The sequence below is a fragment of the Strongylocentrotus purpuratus genome, unplaced genomic scaffold (genome assembly GCF_000002235.5).
Source record: "Strongylocentrotus purpuratus isolate Spur 01 unplaced genomic scaffold, Spur_5.0 spur5_scaffold_11, whole genome shotgun sequence".
NCBI lineage: Eukaryota > Metazoa > Echinodermata > Echinoidea > Camarodonta > Strongylocentrotidae > Strongylocentrotus > Strongylocentrotus purpuratus.
The window spans coordinates 24,707,626-24,727,082 of NW_022145596.1; the positions used below are offsets into that span (position 1 = coordinate 24,707,626).

Genomic DNA, 19,457 nt, shown 5'->3' on the forward strand with positions numbered 1-19,457 from the left:
ACAGCTAGAATTTACAAAATCAACCTTTAACAAGAAAAAATCCCCGCATTCTGTGGGGCTTAAAGTGTTCCAATTACCTAACAGAAATATTTGTGTATAGCTAGAATGTATAAAATCAACCTATAAGCAAACATGCGAGAGCCTGCAGGTGCATTTAGAAGTCCACTCACAAGTGGAGAGTGTCTCAATTTGAGAGTGTATCCAAATTGGCAATATCTTTTTAATAGAAGTATTATTTGAAGATCATACGATGGTTGAATAAAGCATGGTGACAATGAACCCCTAACATACAAAGCAAAGTGCTATGTGGTGATGGGTACACTTAAGACCATTGATTAAGGAATTCTCTCATTCCTATAGGCTTAATACAGGGACCTCTCTGTTTGTTTCAGTGCTGACAGTTTCAGTGCAAATGTCAGCTCAGCTTAGGGCACAGGATGAATTTGTTGTAACATTGGAGAAACAAACATAGGGAAATGGATCCCCCCAATTTCGAACCTCTCTGTTTGTATACCTTTGATTAACAAAGCTTGAGGCAATTGTCTCTAGTACAAATTTCGGATCAGCTTAGGGCACAGGATAAATATAGTGTTGAAACGTTGGAGAAAGATACAAAGGGAAGTGGATTCAACTCTGTCCCCTACTTATGTTTGTAGACAACATTTGAATGAACTATGAATCTTTTGGAAGTTCGATTGGTGATACAAATCATGATTCAAATGTTCTCCATTAGATTTTCAATACCACAGTCTTGTAATGCTACCAGTGAGTATTTGTGTTAAAGAGAAGGTTGAGTTCTGGGAAGAGGTGAAAAATAATTTGTGAGCGTTATCATTCTTATTATGCAAGTGTGGAAGAACATCAGATAAGACATGTTCCCTAAAAAGCATGGCTCTTCAAATGCCGTTATATTTTAAATATGTCATGTAACTCGTAAAACTTGGGGGGTAGGTTTTTTACGCCACGTGTTTGTGTATTCCCATATACATCTTTCTGTGTACAGTGTTTGTAACTTTACCAAGACTTGGCCAAATTTCTTATCATTTTGATGATTCCAGAACCTTGCAATACACACAAATTCTTATATGCTAGATGATCAACCTTTTCTGGTCGATTTCACACCGTTTCTTTCACAATGCAATCGCATGACCAGAACTCAACTTCATCTTTAATATTCAGCGAATCTGCCCATTTTTTTCTATTCAATTTTCACTACTGCAGTCTTGCAGTGCTACCAATAAATATTTGTGTTCATATTCAGCGAATCTACCCATTTTTTTTCTATTCAATTTTCATTACTGCTGTGTTGCAATGCTACATGTACCAGTAAATATTAGTGTTCGTATCCAGCGAATCTACCCATTTTTTTTTAAATTCAATTTTCATCACTGCAGTATTGCAATGCTACCAGTGAGTATTTGTGTCCATATTCAGCGAATCTACACATTTTTTTTCTATTCAATTTTCATTACTGCAGTATTGCAATACTACCAGTGAATATTTGTGTTCATATTCAGCGAATCTACACATTTCAAACCCTCTAAACATTTCATTCTAAACATCCCAGGTTCGACCAAGAATGAGACCATCACCCAGTTCCTGCAGCTCTGCGTCTTCCCACGCTGCTGCTTCTCGGCCAGCGACGCCCTCTACTGTGCAAAGTTTGTCCTCACTGTCCACAAGCTAAAGACGCCCAACTTCTCCACCCTCTTGTGCTATGATAGGGTAAGTATATTCACCGTTGTAGATAATATTCCTCTTCCATAGATAACTTCGGAAATGTAATGAATTGTATCATTGTATCATTTATCTATAGAATAATCATATTGTGAAAAGACAATGTAGAAAATAATAGTCCATGGTATATTGTAAATAGTAGATATAATACTCATACAAAGAGTTACTTGGACCAGCAAGATGGATTAAATTACCTCAGAATGACATACACAATAAAGCAACCACAAAGGTGCAGTCAATTCTTCTGTGGTACTGACAAATTCCAACTTTTCATCTTTCGTAGCTCGTTACTCAACTATCTTACATTTTCTTCTGCATGCCTGTATCTTTGGCTTGTATTGCATAATTGTAGTTAAAACATTGAATTTATTTTGTTATTTGATTCTGTGAGAGTTGTTTCATCTTTGAAAAACTTAGGATTGCTTTTCCTTCTTTTCTCTTTCTTTGCTGACTTCTTTTCATCAATTTTCTTTATCCTCCATTTCAATATTTGTCTTTTTTTTTTCTTTCTCTCTTTTTCTTCATCATATCATATCCAAACAGGTATTTCAAGATATCACCTACACAGTAGCCAGCTGTACGGAGAACGAAGCCATTCGCTACGGCAGGTTCCTTTGTGCAATGATGGAAACTGTGATGAAATGGCATGGGGATAAAGAAACATATGAGAAGGTTAGATTTCAGGCTTTCAGTTGATGCGTTTAATGTGCATATTTAAGCATAGAAATATCTGCTCTCTGTCCTCCTGTTACAGCAAAATAACTTTTCATGGAAGGGGATATTATTCATACTTTATTCATGATTTTTTTTCTGGTGTGAAGTAATGAATGAAATGAATGCATTATGTATGGAATTATAATTAAACATATACACTGAATGAGGATGCGAAATTGAATAGAATTTACACACATAACTTATTGATATATTAATTGGCCCGTATTGGCTTTTGTTACACACTTATTTATCTTATTGATTGTGTTGTTTGTTTTCCTCTATTGTGATCAGCAGTCATTTCACATTCCTAACTACTAACAGGAGGCTTTCATACGCTAACATCGAATGTCTATGTTGCTTTCGTACAGTGTGTTTTCATGTGTCCCTTTTTAGCCTATCATCACTTGAGATAAAGTGTATATAATCTATACTGAGCCCACTGTTTTCATCCCTGGTCATTCTTCGTTCTTCCCCTAGGAATGCGGCAACTTTCCCGGTTTCGTGACAGTGCTGAGAGCTAGCGGTACAGAGTCCAGCAACAAGGCTGACCAGTTGGACTATGAAAACTTTCGCCATGTCTGTCATAAGTGGCAGTACAAGCTTACCAAGGTAAATGAATTTTGAATGAAGCTGAAGAGAGCTTTCTTAGCTGTACCTTGGCCTGCAGCCTCGGTGAAATATAACATCATTTCGGAAAGTTTGTTTTCATCTCCTCGTATATTCTGTTCTATTGAACCCAGAAGCATTTATATGTGGCATTAGTCTGTCTCTTGAAATGTGATGACAACAGAATCACGTATACTTACAATACATCAGAAAGATTGAGAAATAGCTTAAAGCTTATCTGCCGTAGTTTACAGGAGGGATTAGACCGCCCTGCAAGGTCACTGGACAGGTGGTTATTTCATCAACTCAGCTCTCAGTTAACATTAGAAAAAGAGGATCATGGGGGACCAATGGTCACCGATTAGGCATTGTTTGTTATATAGAGGGCGCAAGTAGCTACAAGTAGTGCAGTGGGCCTTTAAGTATCATATTTCGCTATATTTTAATGCATGAACATCTTAGATTTGCTCTTTCTAAAGGTTAAATTGTCTTGTTAGATCCAAAGAATATGAATTAATACCTTTTCGGTTTTAAGGAGAAGAAATACTGCTTAGAATCCTATACATTGTATTATAGACCGCATATGATGAAAATTGTAGGCCTCTTATTGGTGGAAACTGCAGCTAAGGCTACTAACTGCTGGGCAGAATAGCAAAACAATATTGACAGGGCATAGTTCTAATTGCCCGTAGGATGCATCGATTGCACTTGAAGTTAACAATGGATATGCGCAGTGAGACTGACGCACAGGTAAATTTACCTAGACTCCTACACAGAAATCCGTTTTGACAGGCATATTTGGTAAAAATATCTCTTTTTGACAATGGACACTACGGATGCGATATAATAATAATAATAATGGTGGCTTCTTATATAGCGCACATGTCCATCACATTGTATATAAAACAAATATTGACTGCTTACAGTTCGAGACCCGCCGCGGCACTAATGTCCTTTGGCAAGACATTGATCTACATGTGCCACACTCAACCCAGGTGATGTAAATGGGTACCTGCCAGGAATTAATTCCTTGAAATGCTAGAGCGCTGTAATGGCGGCACAGCTAAAGCCGGGGTAATAATCTCCAAGTTTGGAAGGGCTTAGTGATTGTAACAAGCGCTATATAAAAACTGAGTATTATTATTATTTTTATTATGATTTACAGGCGGTGGTTGCTTGTCTAGAGTCAAAGGAGTACACTCAAATCAGGAACACACTCATACTTCTAACCAAGGTAAGAAAACCATCACGTTTCCAGTCTATCGCATGTACTATAACCCAGATTTCTTTGTTGACATGGATATAAATGTCACTTCTCTCACTAGGTCTTAATCATACCATCATTTATGAGAACAATAAAGATAAAATGAAATTGTTTACTCAAGAGAGTCCTCCTGAGGGCCCTTGCATTATTGCTAACCCAGCAATTGCCAGGTACCCATTTACACCTGGGTGGAGAGTGGTAAATGTGGATTAATGTCCTGCCAAATGCATAAGTGCCAGGCTGGGATTCGAATCCTCAACCCTTGGATGGAGAGTCAAGAGAATGAACCACTTTACCATGACACCTTGACTTAACGATTCAGATATGACACGGAAAACTCCCTGTAAAAACTGCCACAAGTATGTGCAAATGAATGACAAGAGACAGCATGTTAGGGTTTTAGAATGTAGCTCTGTGTAACAATGGCTCTTAACTTGCTCACTTATCTATATGTGTATTGATACCAAAATGTAAAGCAATGCATGAGTGAATAGGAAAGCAGAAAGCAAACAATTCATCAAAGCCTAAGTTAATAAATCATGCCAAATGTGTTGCTTCGTGAGAGACTGACAACCGTTAACCTACATCATTTTCAGTAAATATTGCAATACATTTTGCTATGTCATCACTTTGACTATTCTAGCACAGTTTGAAACTGTATCAATCTTTTTCCTTGGGTCAGATCCTGCAATACTTCCCGCTGGTGCAGAATCTCCAGTAAATATTGCAATACATCATTTCTTATTTTGCTTTGTCATCACTTAGACTATTCAAACAAACTTTGAAACCGTATCAATCTTCTTCTTTTTTTGTTGTTGTCAGATCTTGCAATACTTCCCGCTGGTGCAGAACCTTGGTCAGGTTCTTGAGAAGAGAGTGGATAAGATCAGAACCGAGGAGAAGGAAAAGAGGCCTGACATCTATGCCTTAGCCATGGGGTAGGTAGCACTCAGCCCCCCCCCCCCCCAAAGAACAAATGTCAGAATTAATTATAGGGTGTAATGTTTATAACAGGTATACTGAAGACTAGCAATAAACCGTTTTATTAATGTGACCAAATGTAATGCATATGCCTTTGTAAAATGCCTGATACGAATTATGTCATCATGTATCTGTCAGTAATAATTGTATTTCAATATTCCAAATGCAAATTGCATATATTACGTGTTGTTAGGTAGGGTGAGCCATACTGTTTGTCCTACCTAGCAGCAACTATTGTATGTAATTTGGATTCTGACTATTGACTATTCATTTCGAGGCACTTCAAAAAGATCAATGCATTACATTTAGATACATTACAAAAATGGCCTATTAGTACCTGATAAAACTAAGGACAATGAAAACAACAGCAGTAGCAGCAACAACTTTTCTACAATGGAAGTACTAGCTTAATGCAATTCACACATCTTTAAAGAGAAGGTTGAGTTCTGGGAAGAGGTGAAAAATAATTTGTGAGCGTCATCGTTCTTATTGTGCAAGTGTGGAAGAACATCAGATAAGACATGTTCCCTGAAAAGCATGGCTCTTCAAATGCCTTCATATTCTAAATATGTCATTTAACATCGTAAAAATCTGGGTAGGATTTTTACGTCACGTGTCTTCGTGTAGTCCCATATACATCTTTCTGTGTACAGTGTTTGTAACTTCACCAAGACTTGGCCAAATTTCTTATCATTTTGATGATTCCAGAACCTTGCAATACACACAAATTCTTATATGCTAGATGATCAACCTTTTCTGGTCGATTCCACACCGTTTCTTTCACAATGCAATTGCATGGCCAGAACTCAACTTCATCTTTAAGCCCATTGCATAATCAACCGAGTCCTGATGTACCCCATTCTTTTTTATTCTAGTGACCTTGGTCAGTGTATTCGATGTCACAGCATTATGTTATGTACAAGTTACATTAAACATTTTTTGTTATAAGCCTGTCTGCACTAGTTTGGCCAAGAGGGATTAGACCTCCATGCGTGGTCGCTGACAGGTGGTTATGTCATCAAATCAGCTCTCACTTGACATAAGAAAAAGGGGATCATGGGGGACCAACGGGTACCGCTTAGGCATTGTTTGCTATATAGAGCGCGCAAGTAGCTACAAGTAGTGCAGTCCCACTTTAAGGCCTGAGCTTCAGGTAGCTGATCTTACCCATTTGACATTCCTTGTTGTTTTGAAATGACCCATGTGGCTGAAGAATAACAACAGATCACAGAATCGATATGCTTCTGGAAGATTTTGATAATGTTATTATTTGAAATGAACATTGATTAAATGACGTGTAATCAATCTTTGGTGTCCACATTTTAGAGATGATTAAATCATAATGATTAAAAAACACATAGTAGCGGGTTCTCATGGGGAATTTGACACCATTATGGTGTTTACCCAGTAAACAGGTGTTGTCATTCAAAAGGTTTAGCCTTCAGTTTTATGACCAACAGGCATTTTCCACCCATTCCCCCATATGGTAAAGTCATTATCTGACATTTGCATCGCCTAAAGATTCTCCAAGAGAGTATTTGGTGTTTCTTGATGGGACTACAAGTTGCTGTGTCCAGACTTGTACTCCCATTAATGGTATTTCCACCAAGCCTCGTGCCAGCGAACAACTAGGACCTTCTGCACGTGGAAACTGACGACCCTCTCCTTTTAACATTTTCTAGTTACTCTGGTCAACTCAAAGCAAGGAAACAGCACATGATCCCTGAAGACAAGTTTCATTACAAGGATGTGAGTACACACAAAGTCATTTTCAGAACAGTTTAATGTACAATGTATCTGAGCTTCAATATCACTTGGCTATTTGAATAGCATGCTGCTCATATGAATAGCGTGGAATTGTTGCATTTTCAGATAGTGTGACCATCTAATCTGAAGTTTTCCTAATGAAGAAAAATGTAAAGTATTCAGGGGCACAATGGAGAGAGAAATATCAAGAAGTAAAAAACACTTTTACAAGGATTATGGGGAATCTTACCTTAACAAAGAAAGCAGAAAAATCAGATAAGCAGATAGGTGAAAAGTTAAATCAAAATCAGACGTATGGGCACTTCAAATTGGCTGAATCTTCCATTTTAATGCAAGACCAACTGTTAATAGGGTATTTTTCCTGCAAACCTATATTAAAGTTATGTGTATGTGAAGATCACCTGCTTTACTAAGACCATATTTGTGTCTCCCGGGAGAAAGTCTTGTTATACAGGTAATACGACGATATGTTCAAGTTCTGTTACTGTATCTCCTAACCTTTGATTTGATATCCTTTGTCAGAAGCCTGCCCCCGCCCCTCAGGCCACCTCTCAGTCCTCAGAGTCGACGAGTAAGAAGACCACACCCTCTAGCAGCTCAACTTCAGTCAGCAGCACCAGTAATGCTACCGTCAACGGTGTAGGCAAGGAAAACCATAGCAAAGGTTTGTCTCCTGCACAGTCTTACAGGCCATTCTTAGTGTAAAACTCTTTAATAATAATAATAATAATATTTAATTTTTATATAGCGCTTAATACAAATGTCTCAAAGCGCTTTAAAAATATACTATTACCCCGGTCATTGGATTCAGTGCTTGCCCGCACACAATGCCTGCTTATGTTGACGAAAGGCTCATACAGACATGACACAATAAACCGCCACCAAAGAAACGCTGCGGTTTATTTTCACTTGTAAGTGAATGGCTACTGCGCGTAATCCCAAAGCTCTTTGTTATAAGATAGAGATATGTGAAGCATATTGCTCTGTACATCATCATAAAAAACCACTGCGGTTTTGTTGTGTCTTACCTGAATAAGGGTTAATGGAACAAACAATAAATTGTCACACATACAGCTTTATGTCACATGTATACTCTAAACAACAACTTCAAATTCATTTTAATCTCTCATGTGTGAAATATACATTATACATGTATGAGTTGCATCAAATGAAAGAAGAGGATCTAAGCTTTCCAAATATGTGTCATTTATCAATAATAAATGTGACTAAGTAATGATAAAACATCGACAATTCTCAGTTTTGTTTTTTCTGGGACACACTGTATAGGAGTGAAGGCAGCCATGTTTATTTTATATAATGTATCTGACATGCATGTTGGTCAATAAAATTAGGGCATTCTGTATGTCTTAAAAAAGCAGTACGGTTGGTCTAAATGAAGGAGATGCTCGAGACGAGAAGAAGTGCAGGGAGGGAGTGTCATCAAGGCACGGAAGTCAGTAACCCCCTGTAAGAGGGATAGTGCTGACGTTAATAGATGATGATGATGACATGATATACCCATCAAAATACATTTGATCAACGGAATGTGTATTGTAAATAATTTAATACGCGCCTTTAAAGCTTACTCACTTGTGATCAAATGCACACTCATTGCATCCGTGCATTGTACACGCAAAGAAAAATAAGCGATTGTTTAGAAAAGGAAATGGACCAAGCAAACCAATAATGCCTACTTTTCATCAAAATGATGATGTCTTTACTATGTCCTTTGGCAAGACATTGATCTACATTTGCCACTCTCCACCCAGGTGTTATATGGGTACCGGTAGGAAGGAATTCCTTAAATGCTGTGAGCGTCGAAATCGGCAGCCTAGCATAGCCGGGTAATGTTGGATCGCCTTGAGGACCTTGCAAGGACGATACGTGCGCTATATAAGAATCCAATATGATTTATTATTATTATCAATAGATGCAGATAATGAGAAGGTTCATGGAGCGAGCAGTAAGTCGTCCAACCGAGACTCGTCGTCAGCAAAGTCATCATCTACATCGAAGTCCTCGGTGAAGTCATCGTCGCAAGTGCAGGGCAAGTCATCGTCATCATCCAAGTCCAGCAGTAATTCATCATCAAAGGCTTCAGCCTCTTCATCCAATGTCGGTGCCAGCTCGTCATCAGGGACCAAAAAATCAGATTCCAAGTGAGTGATCAATTAATGAAGAATTAACTACATATTGTCTGTGTGTTCGTTTTTGTTTGCACTGATCGATATTTTTCTGGGATACTTTTGCAGGCAACTTTCAGAGTGGCAGGGTAAAGAAGTTTCAGACAGAATAGGACTACCGTATTTGCCGGCGTTAATGCCGCAGCGCATTATAGGCCGCACCCCCGATTTGACATTTCATAGACACACAAAAGAAAAGATGCCGTCTTACTTCAGCTTTCTGTTCGGCCACAGTTACACAGTCGATCGTGTATTGCGCCATAGCTTGGCGCGCACGGGCTGGGAGAATTGAGGTTGCTTTGGCGATGGTACGAACTTAGATCTAGATCTACCAAAACTTTTGGTTGTTAAGTTATTAAGTTTATTCACGAGATTGACAAACTTCATGTAAAGACATGTGTTATTGTAGACAGTTATTCTAGAAATGTCCAGTACCATTCATTGTACTCCCATTTGTACAAATTTGTGCTGTTTTCATGGTTTTGACTTGCGATTTTTTGAAATATTTTTTAAAAACTCTTGTGGCGCATTGGCCACACCCAGACTTTTTGATATTTTCTCTTCCGAAAATACTGCGGCCTTTACGCCGGCAAATACAGTATATGAGTGAAATGAAATAAATGAAAATACAAGCAAAGTAGTTAGCAGTGATATTAATTCCAAGGAGAGTGGAATCTTAGTCACTTTCCATGCCTCACAGGATGATTATATACATGCGACAGCTCCTATTCTACAAACTGCTTTGAACTTTCCTTTCTCTATACAGTATGTGCCAAGGGGACTCACTATCATTTGTGCCTGAGTCTGATATCTGTTTGTTTGTAGAGATTTTCAAGTGATGGCAATAGGTTAGAGAGTCTAGCTAAGATTCACCATTTATCTTATATGGCTCAGTTTGATTTCTATTTGTTTGCTTGTAGAGGTATTGTGGTCTAGTGGATTGATACCTCACCGGACGGTGGATCACATGGTTCGTAGTTTGAGTCCTGCCTTGGCACGAATAGTTAAACCGAAATTGGAAATTCTTTTTACCCTATTGATCGTAAGCCCGACAGCCACTGAGCAGCGCCAGATCGACGTTGCTCTATTTCTTATTGTTGGACGCCAAACAAGGTAGCAGCAACTCCCGTCTTTTAACGTCTTTTGGTGTGACGCGGCTGGGGTTCGAACTTAGACTTCCCGGTTGTGAGGCGGACGCTCTACTGACTGAGCCAACACACTGGTTGTCCTTTGGCAACAGCAACACATTGATATACGTTTACATTTGCCACTCTCCACCCAGGTGTAGTAAATTGGTACCTGGTTTGAATTTGTTCCTTGAATGTTTTTAGTGCCTTAGGGCTGCTTGGCTAAAGTGAGGGGAATTACAGTACTTTGAAGGCCCCATGAACATCCCTTTTCTATAAATGTAGCCGTCATCATTGTAGTAATTTGTTTGTTTGTTTGTTTGAAAAGATCTTCCAATGAAAGCAGTAAATCCAAGAGAGATAAAGAGGACCACAAGGAGGGCAGCATTAATAGGTCCAAGGACGAGAAGGTTTCCAAAGAGCACAGAGTGGTGAAGGAAGACAAGACTGTCAAGGAAGGCAAAGTTCAAAGGTCATCAGAGGGCAAGAGGTCAGGGAGCAGTGAGAAGCCCCACAGAGAAGATGGCAAAGGTGAGTATTGTCCTTCAAAATGTGTCAAATACAAGAAGGAATTGCCAAGAATGAACTTCATTTTAATTGAAAGTTTTTAATGTGAAGTGCTGATGTTGAATTCACTTGTCACATTACACTGATACATTTTACTGGAAAAAGATTTAATCACCACAATTATGTCAAGAATTATGTCAGAATTTTTCTTCCCTGTCTCAGCAGCATTCCCAAACAATAAAAAAATAAAAAAATTGACACACCTCGCACAATGATATCATGTTAAATAAGATATGTCTGAACATCAGCTTTGAACAACGTTTTTGTAGGTGATGAATCCAAGATGTCAATATTTTCCCTACAAATCAATAAAAAGCAGTGCCTTCAAGCTTCCTGTTGTCCAGGTGGAGTCTTAGCAGAGCTGCCAACTTATTGCAAAGAGTGAGAGTTTAATGGCAATTATTAGGCGGTGTCAGACGGAAAATCCCGACCCATCTTGAATAAACTAGATTATTCATTTACGTCGGTGACAGACAGGCTATGAATAATCCGGATAACTATTATCTAGATTGTTGATGGGCCATTGCGCATGCGCCATTTAGGAAGATAAGCATTGTGACATCGCACGTTCAATCAAAAGTAATGCGCAATTAATGCGTCTCATTAAATGCACGCTAATATAATTGTGCGCAGGTTATGATAGCGCTGCGTTAAAAAACATTTAAAGGAATTATTTCAACATCGGTGTCAGACAGAAAAATCCTGTGAAAAATCTTTTCAAGGGAGAATTTTCTTGTTTCGTTACAGGATTTTTTAAGGAATTTTTAAAGGGATAATTGATGACAGACAGCCAATTAAGTGGATAATTATAATCTGGATAACTATTTTCCGTATAATTGGCCTCTTTCTGATTCTACCTATTATGTAAGAGGCCCCAGCATAGATTTATCAAAGTCTTGTATTGTTGAACCACACACAGCCTCCAGCAGCAAGGAGCACAAGAACTACAGCGGCGATCACTGGGGCGGAGCTCCGTCGTCAGAGCTAGACAGCTGGGCAGAGGAAGGGGAGAGGGTGCGTAAGGTGGAGAAGAAGTCCTCCCATCGTGACAACAAGGCCAAGGAGAAGGAGGAGCGTGGTGGAGACGGGGGTCACAGGTCATCCAAAGAGCGATCCCAGAGAGAGGAGAGTGTTGCATCGAACTCCAGCCAGGGATCGGTAGGGTCATCCTCCAGGAAGGAATCTCCAGCAACCAGCTCTTCAGATAGAGGTCAGAATAAAGGGCAGCACATAAAAGTGAAACAGGGCCCCTATGAGAACAGGGTGGTTTATATCTTATCCCTAAAAAGGCTGGGTTATTTTGGTGTAATGTCTTAAACCTAGGGTGATTCGGTAGTTAAAGGTATGGGAATGAGAGTTTTGAGTAGTCAACGGGAAAGTGCAGAGTTTTTTTTGAAAATCGTCTTTCAGTAAATAAATACATCACATCATACATGTATCCTCATATGTATTGCACACATTCAATGCAGACTACTTATATATTTGACAGATTGATAAGCGATGACTTGAAAACTGTGTGAGATCTTTATATGAAACATGATAAGCTTAAATTCATTAGTTAAAGTGTTGCATACCTACCAAGTTTAGTAAATTTCTGTGTTCACATGCCCCAAACGGGGGCTGGAGGGAGGGGGGGGGGGGGGAGAAGACACCCTTCTCCATCTGTGTAACCTGCAGTACAAAATATCCTAGGCTTGTATTTTTAATGTTAAAAGAGAATCGGATAATAAGCAATGTTCTTTTTTTCTTTGTCATTTTTCAGTGGAACACAAGAGGAGAAAAGTGGATACAGCCTCTGTAATTGTGAGTATGCCTGTCCTTACACATATCAGATGTTTTCACACTTCTAGCATATCATGTATCACTAAATTGAGGTGTATTGTATCTAACTGGTTCTACTAACTTTTGACTTCATAAATACCTTGGGGCTGGGGGGGGGGGGGTTGTATTGCTTTACCTAGATGGAAATATACTTTCATGAATGAAGACGTGATGAGAAAAAATTACAAGATCTTTTTTGGTATTTTTTTCCTTCTGTAGAAATGTTATAGAAATTGATAATCCCAGACTGGATATCGAAAGGAAATTTAGCAAAATGCATGATGTTGATGGAGTTTAATCACATTAAATTTTTTTGGGAAAATCATGTTTTAAGGTTTCTTTTGAAGGTTTGCATGACAAGTTTGAAATGCCGAATCTAGCTCTTTGCTGTTGTACAAGCACATGGTTAATGTCCGGAATTTGGCATCCTGTTCCACTAATAAATCACTAAACAGTTCAATTTGGAGCATGTATGATGACTTGGGTTGCTGTGCTTTTAACCTTCATGATACACACTGCACTCTATCACAGGTGTCAAGCTCGAGCTCTCCTGACCTAGCAAGGGAGACATCCTCAGGCAAACACAGGAGAAGTAAGGTGAGATAAGTCTCTCCCAACAAAGAATGCTGATATTACTCACACTGTGCTGCTTCAGTATTGGAGTGCATCACCAGTCATTTTGCCTTGCATTATACATCCCCCAAACGAGAAAAAAAACTTCCCTTTAAACGGAATATGCTGAATGAGAAGAATCAATGTAATTTAACTTATTTTCTAACATTTTTATAACTTGCATGTTGTACGCATGTTTTAGGGGGGGGGGGGGGGTGGGCGATTAATAGCCCTCTTTATTACTTTGGATTATCCTGTCATCCTCATATTTTAGATGCAGATGAACTAAAGGTGATTTTATCTGATGTGGCACCACAGAGGATGAATTTACGCAATTTTTCTACTGATTACCTTATGAAATCTTTCTAAATTATCCACAATGGTGAAGTTTCATTAAAGATACATATAATTTGTGTGTTGTTTGTACATAAACCATACTGTGTTCATGAACAAGAGTCAATTCAGACACCAGTAGATTAAAGACGCATAGCAGTGGGATTTCATTGGGAACTCTACACCATTCAGACATTTACCCAATAACTGGTGTTGCCAATCACTGGGATTAGCTTTCAGTTTTATGACAATAATAATAATAATAATAATAATAATAATAATGTTTTATTTACCCAGGGTAGCCACTTCAGTTATGAAACTGCTCTTCCAGCGGACCCTGCATAACATAAATATATAATTACTACCCTTCTCCAATCTAATATGCTGAGCTCCTAGCTAGAAGGCAGGAGGTCCCATTGTTATAAGTCTTTGGTATGACTCGGCCGGGTTCGAACCCACGACCTCCCGTTCATGAGGCGGACGCTCTAACCACTGAGCCACCATGCCCATGACCAACAGACCTAATGTAATGCTCTGCATTTTCCACCAATCGCCCCGTATGGAAAAGTCGTTGTATTGCATTTCCCTTACCCAGAGACTCAGAAAGACTTGGGGGGTATTCTTGATTGAACCTCGGGTTTGCTGTGTGCGAGGCTTGAACACCCATTAAAGGGATCCGGTAACTTTGTCTTAGATCCTTTAAAAAAGTCCTTGATGTAGCTCATGCTGCAATGATAATTATAAACCTTTAGGTCAGTCAGGAGCCCCATGACTTCTACAAGCCAATCGCCTGTCTGATTATCAAGATATTTATGATTGAAAATTGAAATCGAATTTTACGTTTGCCAAATGGTTTTCATAACACAACAGTCTATTGGGGAAAACGAGTATGGTAAAACTGGTCATTCAAAGGTTTTTACTTTTTTGAGGCACTTCTTAATCATTTTGAAGCACATTTTTTTTAGGGCTTCAATATATTAACACCATATCACAGACACTGATAACACGTAGGGCCGTGCATCTCAGATTTAACATTGTTAAGCGATCCCTTTAATGGTATTTCCACCAAGTCTGGTGTTAGCGAATAATGGTAAGCACATGGAAACTGTCAACTGTCAGCCCAGTTTGATCTGTTTATTTTTGTGAACCTACCATGAAGATGATAATAATAATAATAGTGGGTTCTTGTATAGCGCTCATGTCAGTCAGATTTGACCCTCCTAATATTGACTGCCTCCCTGCCGTTATCTTTTCAGAGCAAGGAGAGTCACAGAGAGAGGGAGGTTCTTGAAGCCCCTGAAGCAGAACGAGAAAGGAGTAGAGACAAAGAAAAGAAGAGTGAGAAGAAGAGGGATCACTCGGCCGGTGATGTCGAATCAAAGAGACATAAAGTCAGTGATTCAGGTAAGGGATTATTTTTTGGGGAAAAGATGGGTAATATTGTGAAAATTCTGTTTCGTTCCCTGTTGCTGAGAACTTTGTTTGCACCACATTTGACTTCCATGGGTTCTTGATTAATGCCCGCACATTGGGAAGTACAGCTGTAAACAAAGTCCCCCTAAAGCCACGATGTGAATGCACTGTCTGCATCAATGAAGATGTTCATCTTGGTGATGGGAACATAGTTTTCAGAATACAACTCATAGCATTATTCTTATCCGACGAGTTTGTTCTTTTAGGACATACTCAGAAGCTGCTAATGGGGGACCTTAAATCCACAAGCCTTGCCTTCAACCAAGGTCACCTCATCTTTCTATTGTAACGCCATATTCTGTTAAATTGTTAAACTCATGTCATATTTGTAATGTGTCTTATGAAAGAAAGATAAATAAAACTTGAACTTGAACTTGAATTAGAACTAGTTGCCAACTAAAGCAGTGGCTGTCTTTCTACATTACCTAACAAGTCTTCAGAAATGCCATGATCATGTTTGTAAACCATCATCATCCTGTTTGTAGGTGTATTTAAATAATCCTTATCATCTAGATGGTTTTCTGTCATTCCATTGTGGATATTATGCCAACCCTAAAGGTGTGTGTGTGTTTTATTGTCTCAGGTCATGAGGGTAAAAGTGGCAAGAGGTCATCATTAGGTGATGGTGCTAGCTCAAGCAGTAGCCTGAACGGAGAGAGGATGGTGAGTAAACATGAATTAACCTTTGATTGACCTTTGACATGTCACGTACAAGACACAACTATCTCTCTTGATACGCCAAGGACCTGGCTATTGACCTCACCCTAAAATACCTCCTAAAATAATTGATGTGCAGTAACAAATATTAATGAAATAGAGCACATAAGCAGGGTGAAAACATGCCAAAAAGTCTAACGACTGAAATCAAAAGGTTGTAGAATTTTATATACCGTATACTTATTCACTTCAATACACCATGTACACATGTACATAATAACCTGTCTATTGTATAGTTACATGCTCCCTGCCTTGTTAAGACAACAGAAAAGAGCTGTGTATTGCTCGGCTTTGCTTTTATCCAGCTTCTATTCATGCTGTATATTTTATATGAGAACTTTGTCTTGTGGTCACAAAAGGCAAAGTTGTGAGTTTTATACGCACGTACATATACCATTAGTTACACGCTTTGGTGACAGGAAACTCTGGCAACAACCCTTTGATGGCTAAAGCTGTGGTTGTCTTTCGACATTATATAACAAGTTTACAGAAATGCCATGATCTTGTTTGAAAAAAAATACACAAATGTATAATTATAAAGTGTACCAATCCTTTGGCAAGGCATTAATCTACATTTGCCACTCCATACCCGGAAGAGAAATGGAGGCCTGGTAGGATAACAAATGCATAGGTGTTGGTAATTGCCATATGCCCTCACGGTGACCATGTGGTAGGAATACTCCCCAGGAAGTAGAGATGGTGCACATTGTGTGTGAATGAATCCGGTGACTGGTGAAAAGATCTGTAAATTACCGAGACAGTATTTCATATTAAAGGGATTGAGTAACTTTGTCTCGGATTTCGAAACAAAATCCTGGATTTAGCTAATGCTGTAATGATAATTATAAACCTTTAGGTCAGTCAGGAACCCCATTACTTTTACAACCTGATCGCCTGTCAGATTATCAAGACACTTATGATTGGAAATTGAAATTCGTTTTCCTGTCGTTTTTTATAACACTACAGTCTATGTGGGGAGATGAGTATGTTAAAACCGGTCACTCAAAGAATTTTACTTTTTTGAGGCACTTTGTGATAATTTTGAAGCACTATTTTTTTAAGGGTTTCAATATTACACCATATCACAGACACATAACAGATAGGGCCATGCATGTCAGATTTAACATTGTTAAACGATGCCTTTTAGCGCTATACAAATCCAGATTATTATTATCATTATTGTTATCATAACTTAGGATGAGAGAGAGCGAGAACGTGAAATGATAAAGGAAGAGAAGGCATCAAGGAGAGAGTCTGATGTCCGGGACAAACCTGCCAAAGAGAAGAAAATCAAGAGAGAACCAATCGACGATGACAGAGATGAAGACAGACAATATCCTTTTTTTTAACAATCAACCCTGTCCTTATCATGTTTGTAGTTCTTTGATACGTTTAAATGTTTTAATGTATTTGTTCTTTGTATTGTCTGTGTAATAAGAACTTGATTTTACACTCAAATGACAGTTATGTGTTTGATTTGTGACCAAATTTGTCAACCTTTTCAGTATATTTATAAAGGGCAGCACTAATCCAAGTTCTGTTTGATAACAAATTTCTTTCATCTGACTTTTGACGGATATTGGGAAGTTTGTTTGATTCTGAAGAAATCTGAAGAAATGTGCCCTCCCATCCCCCCCCCCCCCCCCTTAAAAAATGAAGGAAACTTACACAGAATTTCTGTAATAATTTAATTAATTCTACTTTTGAATTACTCTAAGTATACAACCACTACCAGTGCATTGATAAAAAACGTTTATTTCATCACTGATAAACTCTGCATAATTATTGGACACATCTTTTAATTTGAACCTTGACCCCTGTGTACTAAATCCAGCAGCTCCAGAAAGAGGCGACCTTGACGACAAACTCGCTGCCCAGAGATGGTGGAAGGATCTTCATCTCAAGATCGTCTATATTTTCAATGGAAATTCTCTCATTTTATCTTCTTCAGAAAGCAAGTGAATGTGGATAGCAAAGCGATGTATATTTTTGTGTGATTATCCTAGTATTTTCACTCCGTCTTGCGTCTTACTCTTTGAAAGGCTGTAAAAGTGGTCATAGAGAGCTTTTTGAGTTATGCAAGTTATCAGTAGATATAAAGTGTTAGTTGTATCCTTCTGGTTTAGTAAGCCTACTCCAAGAGAGAGAAAAGAAGAAAGGATAGAGACTTGTTTTATTGGGAGAGTAATTAATACCATATGTGATGGTTGTTATCTGTAATTCTTTACTGCTTCTTTGTCATTGAAATAACTTTTCAGTATGTCACTACACTTGTTTACTGTTGATCAGTTCTTACATGTCTTTGTTGAATCACGTTGTCAAAACAAAAGCTGTGCTTAATTGTTTTGCTCTATAAAGCCCCCTGCACACTGTACAATTTGACTGTGATCTGATTTGTGAAGAATTTGCTATTATATTTCACACAACTATTCAATCTCTTACAATCTCAAGCTCGAGTTTCTGAGCTGTCAGATGAATAACAAAAATCAAGATTTTGGGGGATTGCAAGCTTTCTTGTAGGAGGAATATCGGACTTAGCTCTGAATTGTGTTGACATACCAGTTGTGCAATTGTCTCTGTTTGGAAGCCATTTTGCTTTTACACCGACTAGAAATTTTTAAAGCATTCACATATGTTTGTTAGTAGCCTTATTGTACTTTGGAATCTCAATTTGGTTTCTTTCATTTGTTTTGTAACATGTAATTACAACTTTTTCAAAAGTCAAATCGCAGTAGGATCGTACAGTGTGCAGTGAGTATAAGAGAGACATGCACAGGTTTTTTTTTTCTGTATGTTTGCATTGATGCATTTGAATATTAAAAGGCACAATGTTATATTTGAAGGTATGATGAAAATGAAATATACATAGTGTTTTGGACATGGGGTAAACCACTTAAAATAGACATGAAAATCAATTATTTGTTTGTCCTTCTCAAATTTGATGTTTATTTTGACTTTTGAACCCAACATGTACACTAACAAAATGCCTTTAAGAAAACAAACACAGAAAAAGTGAAAACCTCCATTATTGTGGTGAACAATTATTGGGTACCGGTAGGTAATTTACCAAATATTGCCTTTTTTTCTGCTTTTTTTTCTGCTTTTTTTTTTTTTTGGGGGGGGGGGGGGAGTTTCATAATAATTGCAACCCCTCTTTACTAAGACTTCTCGAGTCATACCTTAAATGAACTAAAATTCCATGTTTGTTTCTTTTCATGGAGGGTTAATGTCGGCAGTATGGTAAAGTAAAGTTTTATTGGGGGGGGGGGGGGAAGGGGTATTTTTTTTCTTTCACACATGACATAAGAATCATATTGTGAATTCTTTGTTATACTCTGTACATTTCTACATTAGATACATTGCACTAACAATGAAAGCACTTTGTCCTTGGTGGGTAGGCCACACTGAACAAGTTGAAGGAATTGTCTATTAAAGAAAGGTTAAATATCTAGTGTGATTCCACAAACTTTGTGATAATGTGATTTTCTTCTTTGTTGCAGCATAGGATTAGAAAATTGTAAGCAATACTCATAAAACTCCACTGAGCATAGCAAA

At 38.2% G+C, this 19,457-nt stretch overlaps 1 protein-coding gene across 2 annotated transcripts in view; it reads left to right on the forward strand.

Annotated features, from left to right (window-relative positions):
* Nucleotides 1-18,817, forward strand: part of LOC590807 (THO complex subunit 2) — a 60,148-nt gene extending 41,331 nt beyond the window's left edge. Inside the window, exons 25-40 of one of the 2 annotated variants that reach the window (XM_030980942.1) lie at nt 1,568-1,725; nt 2,281-2,409; nt 2,929-3,060; nt 4,223-4,291; nt 5,144-5,259; nt 6,985-7,051; nt 7,592-7,733; nt 9,000-9,228; nt 10,708-10,910; nt 11,866-12,156; nt 12,709-12,749; nt 13,299-13,364; nt 14,969-15,116; nt 15,769-15,848; nt 17,099-17,235; nt 17,728-18,817. In XM_030980942.1, coding sequence (XP_030836802.1) covers nt 1,568-1,725; nt 2,281-2,409; nt 2,929-3,060; nt 4,223-4,291; nt 5,144-5,259; nt 6,985-7,051; nt 7,592-7,733; nt 9,000-9,228; nt 10,708-10,910; nt 11,866-12,156; nt 12,709-12,749; nt 13,299-13,364; nt 14,969-15,116; nt 15,769-15,848; nt 17,099-17,235; nt 17,728-17,761 — 2,042 coding nt within the window. In that variant the 3' untranslated portion in view covers nt 17,762-18,817. The remainder of the gene's footprint in view (nt 1-1,567; nt 1,726-2,280; nt 2,410-2,928; nt 3,061-4,222; nt 4,292-5,143; nt 5,260-6,984; nt 7,052-7,591; nt 7,734-8,999; nt 9,229-10,707; nt 10,911-11,865; nt 12,157-12,708; nt 12,750-13,298; nt 13,365-14,968; nt 15,117-15,768; nt 15,849-17,098; nt 17,236-17,727) is intronic. The other variant, XM_030980943.1, reaches the window with a different exon arrangement.
* Nucleotides 18,818-19,457: the final 640 nt, after the last annotated feature.